The sequence below is a fragment of the Watersipora subatra genome, chromosome 9 (assembly GCF_963576615.1).
Source record: "Watersipora subatra chromosome 9, tzWatSuba1.1, whole genome shotgun sequence".
In the NCBI taxonomy this organism is placed as follows: Eukaryota; Metazoa; Bryozoa; class Gymnolaemata; order Cheilostomatida; family Watersiporidae; genus Watersipora; species Watersipora subatra.
Genome location: NC_088716.1, coordinates 53,734,156 through 53,760,023, shown reverse-complemented (window position 1 = coordinate 53,760,023; position 25,868 = coordinate 53,734,156). Strand labels below are relative to the sequence as shown.

The window sequence follows — 25,868 nt, the reverse complement described above, 5'->3', positions numbered from 1 at the left end:
CATACCAATCCGGCTTGCCACAGAGTATCCCGTGCTGCACCAATGCTATGAACTTATTTGTGACATGCTAGGTTCATTATGTACCAACTGCTAGACTGCCAAAATGAGCTCAGTATTTAAGACTGTTTGCTTACAAAAGTTGAACTTTCAAAGCAAACTCCCGCAAAAACCTTTTCCAGACGCACTGGACAGGTGAATGTTGACACGAGCTTGCCGCTGGGGTGTCGCAGCAGATAAAAGAACCGCGCTTACCAACTTCTGTCTCCTATTGAGGCTTGTAATTTGCGAATTGGCCTTGACTTGTCATAGCTGCTTGACCGTGTGATCACCGGCTACCCGCTTGTTGTGAACACAAAATGCTGAGTCTCATGCCATAATGTTTTGCTAAACGAGATTGCTGCCGGTGTCACTCGGTCTGTATGGGAGATAAAACAAAGAAATGTATTTATGGCATTGCAAAGAACATTTACGCTCCTGGAAATATTGTTGTTGAATTCCAGTTCCAATTGGCTTGGCTCAGTGGATTTGTGGTTCTGAGAGCTAATGTATAAACACATGCTTCCTGGAAAGAGACTGGTAAACATGGCATGATAGTCAGTCTTTGCTTAAATGTTAAAAACCAACCAAAACTGTCCAATTCAGATTCATTTGATCCACTCTTTGAAAGAGCTAGTTTTTTAAATTTTATTTGAGATATTGCCTAGAGGTTATGCGTATAATGTTTAGAAAAAAGCAATACACATTCCAATTGAAATTCAGAATTTCGTCGGTGTGATACTGACAGCTGACTATACTTGGAATTTTATGACCAAATTCATCGTTGGTACGAATACCAACTTTTGCCAGGCTAGACGACTCTACGATTTGCCATTTTTGTTTACAACTATCCGCTTTTGGTAGTTGCTGTTGTCTGATGGGTTGACAACGGTTTATGAGGTTTATACTGCAAATATCTCAAAGTAATTTACAGTTGAGTGACGGGGCTATACTATTCCACTCATACCTTGGCTTTTGAATGTTTCTGGTTTCGACCAAATCCGAATTCGACTAGAAAGTTTGTGTTTGAACCAAATCAAAAGAAGATTTTTTATTTTACAAACTTACATATTTTGCAAAAAATAAAAAACAACAAATGTGTCTGCTGTGCTTTTTCTATTTCGTACCACCTTTACTGGGGTGAATTACTGTTCTCTCTTAGTAATGTTTTTTTAGATTACAACCTTAGTGTAGGCTAGCCTGTGCTACTTTAACTCTTTCACTACCGCATTAAATTTTGACTGAATAATTAGTCTTCCCGAATTAATTCAAACGGATTTTCGAAAAATCGCTATACGGCTAGTATTTTCAAGCAATATCTCGGGAATCAAAACCGATATTGTTTTACTGTAAAATGTATCTTATTCAGAACAAAATTCTCTACAAGATAAGTGTAAAATTGTTTAGTGAATCCCACTCTCGCAAAACTTCTGATGCTTGCTTTGCGTTGAATGAACGCGATGCGTTTCTCATTGCCATGACGATAACGATCTGGTTTTCCCGTTATTAAAAATAATTAGAAATGGAATTGTTGAGCCAAAATATTTTCTATTGGTTGCACGTGATTGGCAACAAGGTTGTTTCTTTGGAGACAAAATTTGATTGGTCTAGCTAATGTGTGGGCTTCGTAATGAAAAGAAAAGTGAAACCCTATTGATAAGCCGATACATCGGCTTACGGTCTGTACTTATATTACCACGAAAGCCGATATGTTGGCTTACGGTAGTGAAAGATGTAATGCTTGTGTTAAAATTTGCAAAAAAACCATTAAATGTCTGTTTTTACTATGATTTTCATTAGGATATTATTTATTACACTAAAATACACAGTCTATTTAAACACTTTATATATCGTATGCAGTATACAAGACTTTGAGTAAGCAAAGCTGGTGTAGGAGTTGCTACAGATAGAACAGTACAGTACATTCCCACTCTAATCTAATCTATTAATAGATTTTTTATAAGACAATCACTGTTTCATATATTTCATGCTCTCTCATTGCATGTTTATACATTTTATAGTGTAAAATAGTGAAAAAAGTTTTAAAAAGATGTATTCTGAACTTGAAGCTAATTAAACTTATTTGCATTGATTATAATAGAAAAAATAGTTTTAGATTTTAAACAAGTTGCTTTTCGAACAGCTTTCTGAAACGAATTATGGTTATAACCGAGGTTTGACTGTACTTCTATGGCAGCGGTTGGTAAATTTGGGTTAATAATGATAGACAATGACATTTTATGTGCCTGATTCTCGATACATGAAAAGCTCGCTTATAAAAGCATTATGAATGCATGCAGGCTGTGTACATTTTAGTTAGAGAAGGAAAATTGTATTTTGGAACAATCTTGATTTCTGTGGCTCTTTGCTTTGTACCAGGGAAGCCTCCAGAGCCAATTCATATTACTCATAACTTAGTCAAATGATAGTTTGAATTATTAGTGCTTAGGTGCTTTCATGCGTCTATGCACTGAAAGAGGTTCCAGTTATTTGAGTTTCAAATAGCCTTCTTCAGAAATCATACAAGTACATAGCTTCTGTTGCTTCTGCTGTACTGGCGGTTGATTGTACCTGCTAAAATTATATAGCAATAGTAGATGACAATTACTTTTAAACTTTCTGCATGCTGATTATGGCTCACTGAAGCTCGATAATTAATTGTTAACAAAATAGGCGTACATGGAATTCTGTTATGATTTCTATTTGCCATTGGCAAACATCTGGCATTGGCAATCTGCCAATCCCAGAAATAATCTAATAAATTGCTAATATGATTTATTGAGATTTAGCTTGCAGAATTGTATTGTTAATAAATCATTTTAGTGTGTATGTGACTTCACATTAGATTTTCCATGCAAGACCCTTTTTAAACTGACTTCCTGTATTGGTTGATTATAAAGGAAATATGTTAGCGAGACCGACTCAGTATTTATTGTAGTGGGAAAACATTTTTGTTGTACAATATGAGTGCAGCTCATATACATATTATATACCCTACTGTCTTTTCACTAAATTATTCGCGGATGAACACATTCACGAATAAATTAATCCGTGAAAGCAGATAGCAATAGAGTAAAACCTTCACCTTATACCACGTGTTTAGGTTTCTATTTAGCTAAGAAATTTATGTTGATCATGCTAAGCTATAAATTTGTGACTGAAGCCAGAGGTTTTCATGAATATTCATCGATTTGGAGGCCTTTGGTGAACCAACAACTTGTGGTAAGTTAAGAGTTTTTTCAACGTAGAGAACTACAGGAGAGACTTTTGCGATGATGACGCCGTGCCGAATTCCGAATAATTTGTGACAACCTTGAATAATTTTGTAAAGAAGTGTGATGCATTGGCAATGGGTTTAACTCAAAGCCCCGGCGATGACTTTAAAAGAGTTTGCAACTCAGCTATGTTTACTAACTCTGCCTAGCGACTAGTTTTTAATTTGAGGTAGTAATTATTCTCTCTTGCGGTAAAAATTATAACTAATTATTCGCGGATTTTAATAATTCGCGGAATTGACAGTACGCAGAATTATTAAATCCATCGACTAATTTCATCCAGTAGGACATGAACTATACACAATTTGTACACCAGAATATATTCTCCATATAGAGTATTATGTGTTGGTTATCTGAAGGTTGTCACTACTTCCTCTTGGTAGTTCTCGTAGTAAAAATGTTGGGCATCCAAAGGTTTATATCAGATAACCAAAAATCGTTTTAATGTATTCCTTTTCTCATTAAAACATAATCTGTTGCCAAAGTAGCAAGATTTTTTGCTTGAAAATGGAAATTGAAAATGCTACTCATCAAATAGCATTCGGAAATTTGAAGTAAAAACTTAATTGAATTTGCATTTGTACCGAGAAGTCATGTATTATCATTGTTTTGGTATGTGAATTGGCAGTGATATGGTTTTTTTACGGATGTGCTGTTTATCGTAATTGGAATCATTGCGCTTATCATTGATACAATATGTAATAATGCATAGATACGATTAAAATAGCTAAATACCAACCAAACATCCTAATTCTCACCATACAAATTAAATATATCAAAGAATTAATCGTCAGTTACCTTATATATTTGATTATTAGATGTTTGTGTAGGATGATAGCGTTGATAGTCGACAAACGCTTACAATAGTATTAACTGTGTTTAAGACAAACATAATAATAGACTAAATGTAAACAAATATTTAATAATTTTATAATGATCACAATCCTTCATTTTTTGATGTCATTAATTTGTCTGCACACGCGCTCGTTTGCGGAAACACTGCCATATATGTGGACAAACAAACATCATTCCCGTTCACTTTATGTTATTGAATAGTATTTTTGGTGTTATTTCGAGTATATATCGGGATTCTCTGGAAAAAAAAAAGTTCGGCGTCGCTGTACAAAATTGCGAACAACAGCAGTTAATTTTCGTTCGCGAAAATTAATTGCAGAAGCTTAATGTTTTCAACGATAAAAGTTGTGTACAAAGATGGCGGACCACGATAATTCACAGTCACTCATAGAATTATGTCACGAAAAAATGAAGGATTGACTGCACTTAGATGTGATAATGCAGGATACAGCAAAATCAACTTTTTACTCTGAGGCTCTGCCTTACAATTGGGTAAAAGGCTTATGCATGATTTTGGTTGCAATTATAGCTTACTGTTTGGCATAGCATTTTTCTATATAGCTATAAATTTCAGTGTCTGTCTGTCGTTTGTCTGTCTGGTTATAGCGATAAAGTTTTAGCAACAAAAACACCTTTGCACTAAATTTGAATTTGCGACATTCAAATCACAAGTCTACTAACACACGCGTGTAACCATAAGGCTAAGCCATTCTTATCACACCCATCACTCTTACCATATAATGTATATCCTTTTCGTGATTGTACCCGCTTAAATGTGTATATTTTATTATTAATTAACACAGCGCACCCTCGGGCCATGAATCCTCTGCTAGACACATTTTTTTGCTTTGCAAAGTGGAACACGGTGTTTTTTTCATTCCACTTTGCAAAGACGAAAAACTCTTTCGTCTTTTTCCACCATACGATATCAACCAAAAAGCTCTCTTGAAATTCAAATTTGGCAGTCGGTGTCCTGATTACATCGAAATAACGAAGGTGCTGATATGCTGTTCGTCGAAATCCCTCTCGCAACGTCTGAAAGAAATACGATGCTCGCTCTCTATCTCAGTTCAGCGTTATTCGTTTTGAGTTATATTGAAAACAAAACTGAAAAAATATCAGTGAAAAAATTTTAGCCGATGACAAATTTAGCTTAGCTTTAAGGATGTGTTTAGTAAGCTAAATTCGTTTAAGTTGCAAAAATTCAATGTTTATGTTATACGTATGTGTCGAAGGTAAGAACTCTCTATGGTACATACTGCACGTAGCACATTGTAATGTTACATTTGATTGCAGATCATATGTACATTAATCATTAATATGTACAAGTACGTATATAAAATTTTGATGATTTTTACCAGGTGTTTGCATTAGATAATTAGTAGGGGTTTCTATACCACTCTACGACATATTCGTCTTACGATGCCAGCACTGAAAGGAATTAAAATTATATAATAGTATTCAAAATAATTTTTCATTGTAATTGTAGCAAAACATACTTTATTTTGCCATTACTTTGCTAATTGTTTTACAATTGAATTTAAACACCTTTACAGTTGTTTTATCTTTTCTCATAATTTATTTGAACTACACAAAACACTTTTCTCATGATATGAAGTTTAAAAGTTAGAATGGTACTGTAGTTATATGTTAAATAAAGATATATCTTTTGTGCAAAGATTTTTTATTCCTCGGGCAATGCTGGGCATTCAATTAATAATCATATAAATGTCAATATTCAAGTAAGATTTCCTGTTTATTGTTTTCGAAATTCCCTCACCTATGTACCATGGACCCACAGATGCCATGCCACAGATGCCATTATCACTTGACACCATGTAATACATTCATACTAAAATGTACCCATGACAGCTGCACGCTTCACACAAGAGAAGCCCGTTAGATTGAGCAATTTTCTGCTTCGTCGGCAAACTGATGACAATTTAATGTTGGTCTTTTCTGCTTTGTTAGGGTATGGTTAGTAATGCTGGTTTTGAATTGCCACTAAATCATCAGCTAACCTTGTGAATGTACCTGCAGGGCTCACTTTCCGCTGTTGATGACGGGGTGAAGCAACTAGTTGGGATAAGTCTGAGTCTCTCTGGACTCACAAACGTAGATGAAGAGAAGTCGCAGTCAAAGGATCGACCAGGTTTAGTTCGTGTGCGAAGCAGCTCTGCGGAGAGGGTCGTCTACAGACGCACTCATCAGACTCTCTCTCGTAGTATTTCAGATGAGCCAAGAGGTTTGTAACCGTAAATGCATATTTGTACAGAGGAATAAGGCACTTGTAATAAGGCTTTACCCTTCTCAACTATTCATAAATAGTCCAAGTATGTTTCAGTTTTGATTTTCTATTCTAGTTCAACTCGGAAAGTGATCTTTTTATACAAATCCAATTTGTGCAAGGTATACAACCCCTTTGGAAACTATTTTATATTAAACTGTAATCACTAAAGTACTCATTCACATGCCGAGAGTTAAGAAATGTGTGGAGTTTGCTCGCCTTCAAGCAGTTGCCATGGAGTGATTCTGGCGATCTTTGAACAGGTATAAATATCAAAACCATAAGAGAGTATAACTGCAAACTATTGTAGATTGTATTAAAAGGGTTTCTCTCTGTGTACTGTCTTTTCCTTCTGAATTATCTCTGCGCGAAGCATCAACAGTTAAACACACCTGTGCTTATTAGAGCTGCGTCGATTTTACTAACGGATTTGGTATCGGTGCCGATATGGGTGTTAGGTACCTTATTCGGTATCAGCCGATCTTTTCTTAAAAAATCGGAAACTTCAGATACTTTTTACAAATCTACTATTAGCAGAAAGCAGCATTTTAGCCTGATACACTAATAAAGATCATCAGCTGCAAGTTCCTTACCCTTACCTAACGAATTCCAGGACTGCCACACTATTTATTTCATGTCTATAGCCTGATCCATAGAGTTATCTTCCCCTAGAGTGATAACAGTGCCTTCAACAACATGAGCGTTTCCGGTGACAAGGAGCGTTTAGGCCGCGCCCCTTTTTTGTGCTAGTCAATTGTAGTGATTGACTAGATCAATAACATCAGCCATGAGAATGGTTAAACAATGATCTTGAATTTCCACAGTTATGATAGTAATTATTGCTCATATTAAAGAAATGATGATTATAGTTTATTACTCTAATATATGCTTATTATTTAAAGCAATTCAATACCTAAATAACTTGAAAAGGCACTGAATAGATAGTGTTAAATGAGTTAATGCAATCAGTTACTCATAGATAAGATAGATAGTCATACTGGGGTTGTATTACATTAGTGTGATGGGAAGCTAATTGGCTGCCATCAACTGAAAGTATTGACATTGTATGGTGATAGAGTGATTCATTGACACCACAGTTCACAAACAGCCCTTGCATGTAATTTGTAGTTGTTTGAAAAAGCTTGAAAACCTTTACAGTTGTTTTCTTTTTCTTCTTAACTCATTTGAACTGCTTAAAAACATTTTCTCATGATATGAAGTTTAACAGTTAGAATGGTAAACGTTGTATATGGTATGTTATAAAAATAAATTTTCTGTCCAAAGACTTTTTTATTACTCGGGCAACGCCGGGTATTACAGCTAGGTACACCTCTGATCATTCATTTCAGTTGTTAATACAGCTAAATCAAGCCTTTTTTAATTTCAAATACTGATGATATTTTGTGTGAATAAAAAAATATACCAGAAGAAATGAATAGCTTAACAAATTTAATTTGTTAAGCTATTCATTTCTGTCTGGAATTTTCTGTCTGGTGTCTTGCTACTAGAATTGGAGCAGCCAAAGGCTGCACAAAAACTACCATTTGGCATACTGTTAATGTGATGATCACAGTCATAGAATAAACAAAACAATTGTAGAAGAAGTAGTAGTAGTATAGAATGGAAATATAGTTGTAATGTATGAATTAACGTTGTAGTAACAACTGTCTGAACTAGTTATAGTAAAGTATTCAAATTCAGTTGCAGTTGTTTGTAAGGAATGAGTTTCCACTATTGTAAATTGGCAGCGTTTGGCTTTTAGGTCACTCCCCTTGATACATGTGCTAACAAATAAAAGGCCTATGTCTATATTTCTTCAGAGGTCTTCATTTTCAACAAAGCTTTTACTTGACAATTTAGTGACATTCATATGAATACATCTTTGCATATATACTTGTATTGAGTAATTTGTCCAGAGTAAAAAACAAGATGGCCGTCGCGCTTCCATGACGACGTAGCAATATGGTGGCACATGTTATCACTCTAGGGCAAGATGACTCTGGCCTAATCAATATCAACACAGTTGAGGAACCTTTTTGCTTTAGGCAGTGATGGAATTTATTGTAGCCAATCACGAACAAGATAACAAAGAAGGTTATCAAGAATGCAGTGTAATATTTCTATTTACTAGCATTACGGAAATAATTTGAGCAGATGACGCATAAAGCTATCTATCTTTTTTTCTTGATCTTGACATTACAATGTATCGTTTGTATCGTGCAAAATAACCCCAATGGCTTATCGGTATTTAGCCTGTCCTCCATCATCTGTGGCAAGTGAGTCCCTTTTCAGTACGACTGGCTACATTAATAGTGATAGAAAAAAGAGACTTTTGAAAGAATGAATCACTGAAAGAATTGAATCGCTAACAGTAATTAAAAGAAACATTGATTTGCTCTAAACTTGTACAGGCGCAGCAGTTTGTTTAGCAATAGAAGAGAGACTTCATTATCACAGAGAAACCTGTACCACTAACAGTAATTACTATTATTAATTACAAATTACATGAAACATGGACTGTTTTGTTACTACATGCACGGTATGTCATAATGTGAATATATATATTTATTTTTTCCACAAATAAATACAAATGAATAAATACATTAATATGTATATTTTGTATAATAAAATGAACAATTATGCAACACAAAATATCTGAATTGGATTATTTTTTCAGTAAGAATCGGTAAATCGTATCGGTATCTGAATTGGCTGGTGAATTTAGAATCGGGGCATCTCTAGTGATTATGCATATTTAATGTAGCTGAGCCAAAATCTCCACAACCTATGGTAGATTTCTATTCTTCAGTGACATCTAAAGGCCGGTTCACACTATATCGCCGTTTGTCATCGTAATACAGCTTTGAACATGTGTATACAATGTTGGTGAATCTGCAGCATAGCTAAAAAAGATAAGACATCGATATACTCATTTTAATTGAGTTAATTTTATAATTACTGTTTTATTATTTGAAAATTTGATAAATATCCGAGAAGTTTGTGGAGAGAGGGTGTGATTTAGGTGGTTTGAGAGTACAGATCAATGTTGATGTAATTCGTAGACTTTTAATTCATTAAAAGCACCCTCCAGATCCCTAGTTTTGCTTCCTTGCTCAATAAACTTCACTGAAGGCGTTTGAATTCAATGGCGTGTCTAACAAAGCAGTAAAATTTCAGAAATTTTTTATCTCTATTTCTGATATATAATATATTATATCACCGCGCTTTCATTTTTGCTTGGCATGTTTTATTATCATTATCATTGCAAAAGTCAACCAGGCAAATTTTAATGTGTAGTAATTTGTATTACAAAGGCACTGTTAAGTAAGGGTTAGTGTGCTCTTTGTGTCTGTCAAACCAGGATTTACAAAAGTTTAACTATGTAGATTATTTGTAATTTAGGATTTTTTTAAAGCCATAGCTAGACTCTTTATTTCGTTCAGAGGTTATGCTCTTGCTTGGCTTGTTGAGAACAGCTGGAGTTGTGTACAATCGCAATCAATACTTTCATAGTTAGTCAGGCGCAACCATATCTACATTTCTCCATTACGATGGGTCTCTAGATTTTATATGAATATAAGTAACGACTAGCGCTGAGGTCTGTAATGAAAAGGTGATGAGAGACATTGAATCTCCAGAAAGTTATTGATCGTATTATTAATAATAATTGCATTGTCAATAAATTATTTGTTCACTCCATTCCAATTAAGGCTGATTGATAGTAGATCTGCAGGTGCATTGAGATTGCAGTCTCCTTCATAAATGTTACGAGATTACAAGGACTCACTTGAACAGGATAGGACATTGTTGACCTACACCGCTGGTTAATTTCTAAACCCAGCGAGCCATCTTCACTCATAGATCTAGAGCAGTAATATAACATCTTGTTAGTAAGGTCATCGCATAGCATTCAACTGAAAAGTTTAATGTTTTTCAAGTTTTCTGTTGGCTTTTTGCAGTAATTAGGTAATGCGGTTATTTTAGTTTTAAAAATTCACTGATAAAAACAATCATCGCTAGAAACATCTCCAGCTCCTTTAAGCCCAGCCAGAGCTAACAAATTGGCTGTTGGCACCAAAAATAAATTGATCTTTTAAAATTTACTTGAATTCTGTCGAGCTGCTATGAAGAGTACAGAGCATAGTTTATTGTACTTACCTAATAATCTTCCTACCGTAAATCAGGCTGTTTTCAATTAACTGTCATGATGCCTTCAGAGTTATCTGCTCTCTAGAAAAGACAATGGAATTTTTGTTGCCATCACCGTGTAATAGGATGATTTACTCCTTCCCTTTATGTATCCGCATTCAAGATAATGGCATTACTCAGATAGCTGTTCAATACAAGAACATAGTTGTAACTTTTTGTCCTTTTTATTCAGAAATGCACATACTTTTTTGGGTTGATCATACTATTGAATTCTGCTTAAAACCCTTTCGACATTATTTGCGTTTTTGTTTCGAGTTTGGATACAGCCAATTACACAGTCAAAGTTTTTGGAAGCAGTGGAGGGTTCATTGCCGCTTGGCATTTATTATATGTTTAATGACAAATGGAATTGTTTAAAATGGAACTGCTTAACCTTCCAGACAATTTGATTGAAAAATCCAGCGAAAGCCAAAGAAAACATCTTGTCACTCTGCAAACTGCCCAGGCCATCATTTTTCTGCTGATCAGCCAGCAATGATAATAGCTGGCATTTGCTATTGGACTCATTCCAAAACTTGCAGCAGCTATCAATGCTATGCCATTTTTGGCATCACCTTGTTCAAAAGTCAGAGTAAAGTTGGTAGAATTTAAAGAGGTTAATCACTTGTCATCCTGGAGACAACTTTACTAGTATATATATGGTTAGTGCCATGCATCAACAAGTCCTTATTGAGCTTGTTTTTTCGCTCTTTGGGAAGTAGCTCACACTGTTAGTTGGTATATATAAATTACCACTGCAATCAACCTCTGTTTTTTAAAAGTCTCAGGTCTTGAACAAGTCAATGCTTAAACAAAATAATCAAGGTTCGTTTATTTTAGATAAGCAAAAGTTTGGAACTTACATGCCTCCGAAATTGCCAATTTAAACATGAGACGGTTCAGTTGCCAACTGATGCTCTCTATTTCTCTCCGTGTATCTTTCTCTGTCTTCATGTTTTTCATGTCTCTCTTTACTTCTATTTTTCTTTGTCGTTCCGTCTCACCCTCTTGCTTTCTCTAGCCTCAGTAAATGAAAGAGTGTGTCATAATTTTTCTACTAAAGGTTAGGTGACAGTTTGCTAAATTAAAGGTTAGCTGACAGAATTTTAAAATTATGTCTATTTATACCAATATAATCAAAATATTCTGCTTGTCACCAATAATCTTAATGTTAGAAGAACAAAAAGCCAGTTTTGGAGATGAAACCACTTGCAATGCAAACTTCAAGTCGTGGCATAAGGCCGTCATATTTTGGGTAAACTTTGATTTACAAGTTATAATGTCAACGCCGACAATTAGTCAATGCCTAAACGCAAGACAAAAGCACTTGTATTGACCACCATTGTTATACATTTCGGATTACATCGTCTATTTCTGACAGTACTTACATGTATATGTAAAGGTTAGCTGACAGAATTTTAAAATTATGTCTATTTATACCAATATATCAGCATATTCTGTTTGTCAGCAATAACCTTAATGTTAGAAGAACAAAAAGCCAGTAAGCCTTTAGCAGCAAAGATGATACAATGTAGTTTATTATTGGCAATAATTAGTAGTTTACCTAGATACACTTGCAGCAGATCATTTTCCAGATCTACTCAGACACCTTCTGACTATAGTTATGGTGTAATTTTGCTTTACTCTATATCTAAAGAACCATAGCATCTGGTAAGAGCTTGTTGTTAGCTGGATTATCCTTCGTTTTTTTCGTGACGTCATTTTATCGTTGTCAGCCATCTTTATAGTCAATTTTATCGTTAAAACCCGAAGCTTTTGCAATGATATTTTAAAAATGATGCTTTTATTTGCAATTTTTTTTATTATAGTATCAAAACAACACCTAAAAGTACTAGTGAATAAAAGAAAAACGATCGTTTTCTACAAATATGGCGGCTTTTTCCTGAACGAGCGCATGTGCAAATGACTTGATGACGTCAAAAAATGATGGATATATGCATTAATCAATACATGTTGGTTTTTGATTACTAACTGAAAGTAGTCCCTTGTAAGCAGTTATTTTCATTCTTTTAAAATGAAAATATGTCATTGACTTTATGTTAGATATTTTCTAGTTTTTAGCATCGACTATTCACAAAATATTTTACTCGTTTTTATTATGCTAAAATTTTCCTGATTGACTTTTGACAACAAAGAGATTTGATTCATTAGAATAATGAGTTTTTGCAAAATTCATTAAGCTGAAAAACTTGTAGGTATTGAACTTGAACAATTCGCCCCTTTAATGTAACCTTTAACCTTTAATGTAACCTTTAACCTTTAATGTAACCTTTAACCTTTAATGTAGGGTTGCTGTGCTTTGGTCGTAAAATCTATTTCGAATACAGTTGCTCATTATAAAAACTTCACGATGTCTACAATTACTAGAAGAAAATCAAGTCGATTCGACTATCAGACTAGCATTTTGGAAAACTCCTATCGCTAGCTGCATTAAACTCACGGTATTCAAAGTTTGCTGACAAATAATGGCAGCGATGAAGCATTTCTTACCTTCCCACACCCTGATGAGTCATATAATTACAGATTGTGATTAGATTTCATACATTTGTCAAACGCGCAATTCTATTAGTAGTTATGTTACAGACGGCGCCATTCAAGCAGTTTTTCCTTTAAACTAGAATCTAGATATCTGAATAATGTGATCTCTTATTTCTTCATCCTCTTTCACCTCATTTTACATAGTATTCCATTATTCTACTAATAGTTCACCAGGCCAACCTGTCACCTTATCTCTATTGAGCAATGGAGATAAGGGTGTGTCATAGGCATGACAACATATGTAGTAAAATTCCGTGCTCATGGTTCAGGAATTTACATTAAAACTATAACATTTCAGTGTTAAAAATGCATTGTGAAGCTCTACTACTTATCCTGTGATAGAAAAAACTATATTTAACATATTTATTTAGCATTTATTTACTTTAAAATCATAGCAGCATGCTATTTTTGTACTGCTAGAGCTGTGTCCTCGAATCATCGACCTGTGTCCCAACTCGACTAAATAGTTCATGAATTGACAAATGGATTGACCGATTAGAATCGGCTTCATCGGGTGAAAGCCATGACATCCTTGTTGGATTTTCGTTAACGTTATTGTTAACATTCAGCAGCTGTATTGGCTTTTGACCGGCTGTCATCTCTGGTTGGCTAGCCATGATAAACAAAAGTTTTTACTAATTGCTATCGTTGTTTTTATTGAATTGTACCCTTAATTATCATTATTTATTCATATGAAGATAAAAGGCTGAGAGAAGACAACTTGTCATTTGTATCTTGCAGCATGTAAATATGCCATTTAATATAAATATGTTTGTTTAGGTAAAACAAAAATTATAAAGAAAATAGTTTTCATAACATTTAGACATAAATAAATCGAAACTAGCAAACCAGAATTTTACCAATTAAGATGAAATCTATAACTCCATTGTGTGTAAAACTATACAGTAAACTCTTGCCATATGATTTCAATTGGTTCCGGTGTTGGCATCATAAAGCGAAAATGCCGTATAGAGGGGTATAAAAATCCATAGTAATTACGCAATGCAAATGCCTTGGTAAAAATCATCAAAATTTTATATACGTGTAAGTGCTGTACATATTGAAAATTAGTAACAAAATAGTATGTTAATCTTAGTAACTATAGTTACCAGCAGTAACGGTAGTGTGTTTACTGTATTCAGTAGTTAAGATCTGCAATAAAGTGTAACATTTTGATGTACATTGTGCAGTACGTACCATAAGGAGTTCTTACATTCAAGACAAGCGTATAACATAAACCTTGAATTTAACTTAAATGAAATTAGCTTACTAAACACATACATAAAGCTAAGTTTTAGTATAAATAACGCTAAACTGAAAAAGAGCGAGCATCGTATCTCTTTCAAACATTGTGAGAGGGATTTTGGCGAATAGCATCCCAGTAGCCTACCTTCATTATTTTGACATTTTCAACACACTGACTCCAGGATGAAAAAACACTGTGTTCCACTTCGTAAGACAAAAAAATCATATAATAGAGCCATCGTAACTCGAGGGCGCACTTTACATGCAATACTAACATCTAAATTTAGATGTTGAACAGAAGATCAAAAAGCAAATCAGTAGCTAGTTGTGTACTGTTCATCTACATCTGCGTTGTTACGCATGCACACCCCAGGACAGAGCGTATACTGAAATCAAGATAGACTCATGAGGGTACCATGATTAATGGAATCTCCACTTATTTACGTCATATAAAAATCTCTGATTAAATTGATCATATGATCTGGAACGTTCACATGCACTAGTGATGATACATGCGATATGTTGCTACGGAAGTCCAATAATGAATATAGTTACTGATGAAAAGTTGGGAGGCTGTTAGCTAAACTTCAGACTAATCCATTCCACAAATACAGCCATATTTGACCAGATCAAAGTTCAAAGATAAATTTCACAAACTTTTGGTAGATTTATCATAAATAATCGGTATTTTTCTATCATTTGTGATTGTTTTTGATGTTTGAGGTGATCTCACTACCAGAATGTTTCGAGATTAAAATCGGCGAAATTTGATCGAGGTTAAGATGCTCCGAAGAAAAATATGTGCCGAAATGACATCACTACCTGTGCGGCACAACCTGTCTCTCGTTATTCATATCGGCTACTGTGTTCAAGCTGCAGTGTTGCGAGTCTCGACTCTAGCCGGTATCTTCACCGGAGTGCAACTATATACGTATTAATCACACATTTGGTTGAATCTGAGCGTTTTAACTGCGATCAAGTTTTGTCAATTTCAATCTTGAAATATCCTGGCACTCCGATCACATCAAACACATCACAAAATATAGAGAAATACCCATACTTTTTGATGAAATCAACTAAGTTTTGTGTAAATCCATCTTTAATATATTGCACATGCGTCTAGCCATTTATTCCTACTCGATTAGAATACCCTATGCACACTATCTCATCAATTAGCTGCTCAGATGATATGATGGTTTAGCTAGACGAACAGTGCTGACCACAAAGGCTAAGACATCCGTTATTCGCAAACTCTGTTTTTAGTTTTTCGTTAATGACTCTATGGTTTTGGTCTTCCTTCTGCAGAACACATGAACTCTATTGGTAAGAATTTGGGAAGCAAGCGAAAAGGCTCGGATGCGTCGGAGTGTGACTCCATACCAGAGATGGAGCCAAGTGACAACAAGCATGACTCTTACAGGTTAGAAATACGTTGGCAGCAGTTTGTGGCATAAGCACGCCAATGGCTGCTTGTCTTAGAAATGGTAAGCCGATGCCCACTGAATGACTTTTTAATATTATTCGTGCTCCAAGCTGCTATTTTATTTTTGCTGCAAAGCATGTTAGCAGCTATGATCTTCCCTTCTGCTCCATCTTCTTATTCTTAAATTTGCCCTTGGATGTCACCTAGCATACCAGATTCAGGAGTTGTCTTCCTTTTTCACAGACCACAAGTAGGGAAAAATTTAAAGAGCTCTACAATCTTTGTAACCTTGGATTGTCAGGAAGTTTTACTTTGTAGTATTGTAATCAATAGCCTACTACTCTGGCAATACCGCAGTAAATACTGATTATTCTTCTGTCTAGATTGTTTTAATGATGTTTTTCGTTACTACTGTCTTGCAATTGTATCCAACTTGTGTGTTTCAGTAGGCTCTGTTTCAGACACTGCAGGTAAAGGTTGCTTATGTCCTGTTCAATGTATGTAATTTATAGGAGCCAATTTTGTGTGCAGTTCAGTTCTCTTAGCTTATCAGGCGAATCACTCATTTGTTGGCATCCATCTTGTCTGTCATAGAAATCCTCTGGTGAATCCTCTTGTACTCCTTTTCATTCCACCTGTCTTCTTTTGCCAGGATCATTCTGTATGTAAGAATAAGCCATTCCACCTGTCTTCTCTTGTCATACTCATTCTTTATGTTAGAACTCTTCATTCTACTTGTCTTCTCTTGTCAGAAGTTCACCGTTGCCATGGGCCTAGCAGTGTGCGTGTTTGTGTATTTCCGTTAACAGATTACCTGCTGACAGGTACTCTGTAAGGAATGAGTAGATTTTAATGTTACATGCATTCCAATTACCATTGTTACCATAGGTTACCATATATGAGAGGTCCACTGGTAAGCGCTATATTTGAGATTATATAATGGAAGGATATACAGTATGTGTTGATGTGTAAGAATATACAGCTGATGGAATAATAAAATGGTGTGGAGGCATGTGTACTACACGTATTGAGGTGTGATATGGTAAAGCGTACGGAGTACCCTTGTGTGAAAGAGATGGAGTATTCATAAGATAGAATGTGTCGGGTATGAATTGCACTGTCAACCAAAATGTCTAAGCATGTATTGAGCCATGCACGAAGAGAGATTTTGACCAACTCAGCGAAATGGGATATGTTATTCGAAAGAGTAAGACAAAGTGATCCTTACAAAATGGATAACACGATAAAGCGATTGGATGAAGACTTGAGAATGTGGAGTGTATGAAGGGGAAGAGCCTGCTTCAATACCTGGCATAGGTGAGGGAAATAGCAATGTTTAAGTTTGTGTTTTTGAAGAGATAAAAATCAAATGTTGGTCACAACTAGCTATTGCTAGATTTCGCGCTTGAAATGAAAACGTTTGCCTGAGAGCTGTAAGTAAATCTTATCCCATCTGCTTTTGAGACTTACTTATAATCCCATCTGCGCTTGAGGCTTACCTATTTAGAGTTAATGGTAAAGTGATAGAGTTGTAGAGTTGGAATATAATATTGAAATTATAATTATACTGCCAAGAAAAAACGATCCTCAAATTTTGCTGATGCATGGATTTTTCCTACACCAACCTAAGAGAAAAGCCTGATTGGTCTGTTTTACGAACTCCAACTTATGGCAAAATGGTACTCATTTCAAAGCTTAGAATGTGTACTTTTGGAATGTTGCTACAGAATTACAATATAGCAAACGATTTTTGCACATATCGCTTAATGACATCTTTCATGGAGCAAGGGAGTGCCAGTGTGCTAATAGTTCATACAAGTTACTATACTTTAAATAAATGCCCTTCTTTTTTGTAGCCGTTAGACATTTCTCATTTCCATAATACAAGGCGTCCTACCTCACTCAGGCTTCATTCAGGCTTTCATTCACTCAGGCCTTCAAAAGGCTACCTCACTCGCTCATAGATGCGAGGCTCAACGTCGGACTTCTTGGGCTAACAGCCTCTACATACAGTAATGACTGTTTTACAGTTCACATTGTTATAAGGTATTGATTTTGAATTACTTGATGTGGTTTACACTTGCAGTTGACTGGGAACTTGGTAACTCTAATTTTATCTTCAAGTCAGTGCTCAGTTGAAGCTGGTTCACTGTGTTGCAATACCTTAAAAATTGGTCATTCGTATGATCCTTCGATGCATAGAAACGAACAAAATTATTGATATTTGATGGTAGAACAAATATGTTCCTGTGATATTTATTTGTTAGGTGATTGGGTCTTTTCAATGATTGGAAATGATAACTTCTTAAGATTTTACAGTCATGAGTGATATGCGGTTTGAATTAAATTTGGTATGTTGTAATTTCATCATGACCAGGTAAACGTTTGCTGCAATAAGAAAACTAATTCAATTTAATTTCAAACCATGACATTCAAAAGCACTTTGCTACTCAGCTGTTGACTATGAATAACCTCAAAAATGGCCTGTTGACATTGTAAACTAACAAAAATGAACTACTCGATTATGTTGCAAACTGTAAAACACGATCTACAATGATGATTCCATCAACTTATTTTCAGCATGACAATCAACTAGTACTATCTTACTATACTCTCCTAAACCCATCAGCAGTACTTTTATAAAGGAATAACGACTCCAAAGATGGATAACTTTTATGTGTGATTAAGACAACTTTAAGATAAGGACAAGAACTAAGATTCACTGATTAAGACAAAAAGTCTGAATGATGAGATTATAGAAAAACGTTTGCAGCAAATTAATATTCTGCAAATAATGTCAATGATTTAATATGGTTTTATATTAAATAAAATTTCAAATAAAATAATACATGTAAATAATAATATGATAAGTCAATAATTTTATATGATAAATCAAATAAAATTTCAATGGTTTAATGTGATTTTGAACACTACTGCAAATCAGTTTTCTCTTTGTCATCTGATCTATTGATTATTATCAGTGTACCAGCTGCTCAATGCAAACCAAATGAGGGGTGACAGCTGTTATATCAGCAAAACAGATTATTCAACTGCCAGATTTTATGAAAGTCAGCCTACATGTACTCTGGGAATAATGCTCGCAGTAATATTCGAGCCACTTTTCCATCTTAGATTCCCTGTGGCTAGACGAATACACAACCTGGCATCACTTATCAAAATTTTGGTTGAACTCACCAAGTAGACCTTACTTACTGGCATTCTTCTTGCATAATAATGAATGTATATTGTATTTTATTGCATTGCAGTACAAATCATACTAGTTTGTATTGCAATATTTCTGAACATGTCAAAAGTCAATTAAGTGTAAAACTGATTCGTGGCATTAAGTTGACTAGAGGTTAACTACAGGTTGACTAAAGGTTGAAAAGAGGTTGAATAGAGGTTAACTACAGGTCGACTAGAAGTTGAATTGAGGTTAACTACAGATCGACAAGAGGTTGAATAGAGGTTGACTTTAGGTTGACTACAGGTTGACTTTAGGTTGACTATAGGTCTGCTATAGGTCTGCTATAGATTGATGAACAGAAAACCAAGAAAACTACTAAAGTTGAGATCGTTCCATACTGTTCATGGGAAAAAACATTTTTCTTCTTAACATTAGCTGATTTTGACAGTCTATGTAGTGCTTTTATTCAAAGCTTTTTCATATAGTGCGTAAAACGCATGGAAACATAATTGTTCATTGTTAATGGGTCCACATATTTATTGGCAATTTACATAAAAGTAATTATATAGCCTGGTAAATTAATGGTAAGTTTTTTAAGATATTCGTCAATTTAATCCCTATAAACCTTATAAGTTTTCAGCTAGTAGTAATTGTTACAAGATGAAATAGAAAGTTCCCAAAGCAGTTGATATAGCGCAGCTATATTTGTAATATAATATAGTTAATATAAGTGGTCAGTACGTATTGGACCAAGTCGATATAGCACAGATATATTTGTAATATAATATAGTTAATATGAGTGGTCAGTACGTATTCGGCTTAAGTTGATATAGCGCAGATATATTTGTAATATAATATAGTTAATATGAGTGGTCAGTACGTATTCGACTTAAGTTGATATAGTGCAGATATATTTGTAATATAATATAGTTAATATGAGTGGTCAGTACGTATTCGACATAAGTTGATATAGCGCAGATATATTTGTAATATAATATAGTTAATATGAGTGGTCAGTACATATTGGACTAAGTTGATATAGCGCAGATATATTTGTAATATAATATAGTTAATATGAGTGGTCAGTACGTATTCGGCTTAAGTTGATATAGCGCAGATATATTTGTAATATAATATAGTTAATATGAGTGGTCAGTACATATTGGACTAAGTTGATATAGCGCAGATATATTTGTAATATAATATAGTTAATATGAGTGGTCAGTACGTATTCGACTTAAGTTGATATAGCGCAGATATATTTGTAATATAATATAGTTAATATGAGTGGTCAGTACATATTGGACTAAGTTGATATAGCGCAGATATATTTGTAATATAATATAGTTAATATGACTGGTCAGTACATATTGGACTAAGTTGATATAGCGCAGATATATTTGTAATATAATATAGTTAATATGACTGGTCAGTACATATTGGACTAAGTTGATATAGCGCAGATATATTTGTAATATAATATAGTTAATATGAGTGGTCAGTACGTATTCGGCTTAAGTTGATATAGCGCAGATATATTTGTAATATAATATAGTTAATATGAGTGGTCAGTACATATTGGACTAAGTTGATATAGCGCAGATATATTTGTAATATAATATAGTTAATATGAGTGGTCAGTACGTATTCGACTTAAGTTGATATAGCGCAGATATATTTGTAATATAATATAGTTAATATGAGTGGTCAGTACGTATTCGACTTAAGTTGATATAGTGCAGATATATTTGTAATATAATATAGTTAATAGGAGTGGTCAGTACGTATTGGACTAAGCTAATATATCGTAGATATATTTGTAATATAATATAGTTAATATGAGTGGTCAGTACATATTGGACTAAGCGAGTCAAGAGGTTTTTGAGTGCATGTATTGCTCTCCGTAAAAGTTTTATTACATTTAGGTGGTGCCTAGCAGAAGACACAGAGGCAAACTGTTCAAACAGATCTAGATTGGACATTTTGGTTCATGCTCTAAATTAAGCTAAGGTCAGTATGTTTTTTTGTTTGCCAGGAAATGCGCTCGTATACTTTAGCTCTTAGTACTGAAGTAGAGTGAAGAAATATTGAGCGGGTATGCTGATCAATTCACTAGCAGCGAAGCTTGCAGGGAACGCTAGCATCAAAGTTAGCGGTGAATGCTAGCGTATTTGCTTGCATTGGCTGTTTCTGATGTTCATGCCAACGACTATGTCAAAATTGGCTTGCAGATTATTAAGGGGGTTTGTGCTAAAACTATAATCAAAATTTTATATTAACAACTTTATATTTTACACTAAACTGAGTTGATGTTGAATAATATTTTGCAATCCAGTTTCAAAAATATAATTATCACATTTGTAACAGATAGTGGTATGTATAAGTGTCAAGAACAAAATATTTTTTCTGTTTGTGCTTTGTCAAACATCGTTGTAGGCTAACTAGTACTATCTTTTCGTAATACCACTGTTTCACTCTCAGGGTCCTCTATCCATTCGCAGTTAGGGGTTCATGATGTCGTACTAACAGTAACTTGAGTTCAACCATTATTATATAGGCTCTTTATAAGACACAAAGTTATTTTGTTGTGGTATCTACCTAAGGATTGTATGAATTGTGGTTGTTAAACATCGAGGTTACCTAGAGCTTAGTACCTGGTAAGCCTAGAAGGATACAGTGATGTGCGAAATGAACTGGACCTTTTGTCGAAAACCTACAATTCTCATTTAGAACATTGTAACTCATTGTGAGTTTAGTTAATAGCCATAAATTATATATTAAATTAATCATCATCTTGTACTGATTTCAAATATATAAACCAAACAGCTGTAAAATTATGTTTTTGAATGATTATGTAATCTAAATTCTGAATATTTCATTTTTTCAATGGTCGAAGATAACAATCTGCACAGATATTATCACACTCACGGATTTTAACTGCTAATTTCAAGTCATGTACATATGTATATACACTCATTTTTCATGAAATGTTGCGCACACTGATGAAGTGTTAGTTTGAGTTTCTATCGAACAAACTAAAATACTAAAAGGTGTATCAACATACGTGAATGTCTGAACTGCCTGTTTACTGTTCTATCACTAAAATGGCGACTGTCACGATACTTGATGTTGTGACAATTTTAGGAGCTGTAAACTGTGTTAATTGTTTTATAGAGTTGTCTGCTCACTGTATCTTTTAGTACATCAATTGGCTAACATAAACATCTTTGTCTCCTACTAATTAACCTTAAGCTCTGTTCACACCAGCCGATTTGCAAACAGAGTTTATGTGGCTGGTATTTGAATGAGTTTATGGGAGTTATCAGCCCGATTTTTTTTGTTCACACCGACAAGTTTGGACTGTGTGGGTGATTTCGCCATTTTCCATATGCATGGTCAGATAAATTTAGCTGATGTATATTTAGTGAGTCAAGATTTCCTTTTTGTTACCTTTTCCTGTGAAGTTTCTCGTGGACGTTTTAAGCAAGTTTACCAGTTGTTTCACACTGCCTAGTTCATCCCTAATAACTATTATAGGAGGATGATTTTTTGCTAACATAATCTTTGTCAACTATTATAGCAAAGACAATAGTTGAAGCAGATGCATCAGTTATTATGCTGTCGCTATAGTTATTGAGCTTTAGTATTAATTTTGTTGATAGCACCCTTCAAGGGTGCTGTCAACAGAGTTCTTACCAACGTTTGAAGCTATTACAAAAACGTTGCACAATTGTGAAAAAATATGGCATTCACTTTAAATGACAATGTGTGATTGGCTGTGAAAGTGATTTCATTAGCTGCTAAAGTTGAAAACCGGTCTAGAATCATCCACCAATCGGGCACAGTCCGGGAAAATTTCTCTCTGGACAAAATCGGGCTCGGTTGCTCTTTTCACGCGAGGCGATTCTTGGCCAGTGGCAAATCGGCATCAGACAATCGGCATGAAATCTCCTGGTGTGAACGCAGCTTTACAGGTAGTTCAGGTTGTTTTCTTGTGAAACAAACAAGCCGCTAGATATATTATGCGGTGTCGCAATTGGTCTGTGTTTGTAGACCTCATTCAGACTGGTTGGTAAAGAGGGAAAGTCGGCAGCTTCAGCAGCTAGGTCATGCAAGGCTCAACACTCTCATGTTGAGTCTATTTGATATTTCCCTTGCCATTTCCTATTGTCCTTTGAGAGCCACGTCCGCATATTGATTTTTGTTTGTGATCTACTCATTGTCAGTCAGTTGGACTTTACGCTGATTCCGTCTAACAACTGAATATCAGCTGCTAGTCAAGGTGAGCTCTGATTACAATAAATATGATGTAATGTGTTACTAGATGAAGTACTAGTCACTGCTCGGGTCAGTTTTTTGCCATAGACCTATTTTCTCCATATCTTGCTTTTCCTATTATTCTAGCTCATGTTATGTATGTGTCTATGACATATTTACTCAGTCTAATTGCAAGGCTCTAATTTTTATCATGTTGATGTTTAATTGATAACGTAATTTAGCGGTGAAGAAAAGCGGTGATTATAGCAAAAAAAATAAAATGTTTTTCTAATATGTTTACATATATTTATTATATTTTTTATTATATTTATTTATCTCACATAGGGCATAAACAAACAAGCGAGTAGTGATCAATAGTAATGAGACGGAATGAAAAAAATTTTGTAGTTATAAAAATGACAACACAAATACAAAAAGTTTTTAGTATTTAGTATTATGCGGGCAGAAACTATAGAACATTGACTTTTATTTTCTCAGCATTCATTGAAAGCGCAGTGAAAAGATTTAATTCATTACTTTGTTGATTTGTAAGAATACAAGATGTTGGTCAAAGGAAATTATTCTTCTTGTTATATCAAGTTTTGATTTAAAAAATCTTACCTCTAAATAAAGGTCAGTGGCTTACAGTCAGTGCCAATTTCCAAAAAATTCTGTTGAACTGTGTGAAAATCTATATGGCATGTGCCATACCCACGAGGACATTTCCTTATATATTATATAATTATATGTGTGTATATATATGTTGAAGCAGAAAATTTTTTGTAAAGTTCACTGTAGTTCGTTTAATTTGTTTCATAATAATATAAACATGGAAAAAGGTTGGATGTTAAAAACTAAATTATATATAAAACACTAAACTGATAAATATTATATTGTTAGATTACCTTAGAACTGACACTGCATAGGTGTAGTGAGTAGACGCAGTGATAGAGATACCTGGCATAACTTAATTCAACTCCGACTAGGTGAAGGTTAAACAATTCATCTACTTTTCATTATTTATATTTTCTTTTGAAGTTTCACCAGCTTCTTCAGCTTTTTTATTAAGCTATAACTTTTTTAGAAACTTTGAATGCCTAATTTTGCAAACTACCGTAAACCGCTGATTGAAGCCATGGTGCTCTATATTTCCACCTTTCCTCTATGGTGGTGTTCAAATAGCTCCTGGCATTGTACTTTTCAAATGGTTCATCAGAGTTTTGGGAAGGTAAATTTAATTATTTTAGGAACGAAGCGAATGTCGCCCATATTTTGTACCCTTCTTCCGGTAGAGCGACATTAACCATTTTGGATGCAACCAATATGCTAACTTACCTCCAACTTGTCAAAGATCTCTAAATAAATATGCATTGGGAAGCCAAGAAATAGTGATAACCAGTTGATATTTATTGCTTTCAATTAACCTGCGATGATGTTTTAGCTTGTGTCCTGCTTTGCAATTTGTTGAAGCTTTCAATTTTTATTTCATTCTAAATTTGAAGACATATTTTTATTTTATATGTATATTTAATAATTTTGCTTAAAAGCTCATTGCAATTATTGATATTTTTGCTACAGTTTGCAGCCAAAACTAGCTTTTTATGTGCGATAGAAGAGGAGTGACGAGCGTCGACCCATTGTAGGATCAGATTAGCGCAATGATGCTATCAAATAATATGCTATAAATCTGCAATTTTGTAAGTTATATAACAATAATCTGTCAAATGCTACAAATATATATTCATGAACAAGTAACATAAATGAACCATACCTACAATACATGCAGAAACAAAAATTAACGTCTTTGAAACAAAAATATTTGCATTGTTTGCTCTGCAAGTTGCGTTCTGATGGTTGGTTTTGATAGAACGAGCATATTCTGGTTGTTCAATACCTACCACAATGTCTTCAGACTCAACTCTTCTTCTGCCCTGCTGAACTAGTCGATATTAGTGTCAAAACAATTTTTTTAGCAGAGCAAAGTTTTTACGCATAGCATTTTGCGCAAATGCAACGTGTAAAAAATTTGCTTGCCGATGACAACTTTTATCCTTAAACTAGTTTTTCATATTCCATAGTAGATGTAAACTGTTTTTTCACATACTTCAAAGTATCAAGACTGCGTTGAACAAGGAACTACTATTAGCCTGATACAATTATTAATTATTTCTATGGTACTGCATACAAAGTTTTAACAAAAAAATGAAAAGCTTTAAGAGTTGGAAAATTAAAGAATTGATTGTTATTGATTTAATTGGTTAATTATAAATTATTAATGCGATTTTGTGGACACTTTTCTACTGATCAATTGATATTATGGTTTCATTATGATCAACGAATGTCAAAGTGGCAGTCAAATGGAGGTGATGTTCTATTAAAGGTCGGTGTTCTATTTTCAACCCTTCTCCCACAGTGGCGTTCAATTAGAGGTGGCATGCACTTGGAAGTTTTATGGTAATACAGTTGTAGGGTTAAATCTCTTCCTGAGTTTTACATCATGCTGAAAATTTTGTATATTAAGACTATCTTAAGTGGATTTTTGACTGTATTTCGTAC

At 34.3% G+C, this 25,868-nt stretch overlaps 1 protein-coding gene across 2 annotated transcripts in view; it reads left to right on the top strand.

Annotated features, from left to right (window-relative positions):
- LOC137404668 (diacylglycerol kinase zeta-like) overlaps positions 1-25,868 on the top strand; it is a 128,347-nt gene that overhangs the window by 11,286 nt on the left and 91,193 nt on the right. For both annotated transcript variants that reach the window (XM_068090893.1, XM_068090892.1), the window contains exons 3-4: positions 6,207-6,411; positions 15,751-15,865. In XM_068090893.1, the coding sequence (XP_067946994.1) occupies positions 6,207-6,411; positions 15,751-15,865 (320 nt within the window). The remainder of the gene's footprint in view (positions 1-6,206; positions 6,412-15,750; positions 15,866-25,868) is intronic.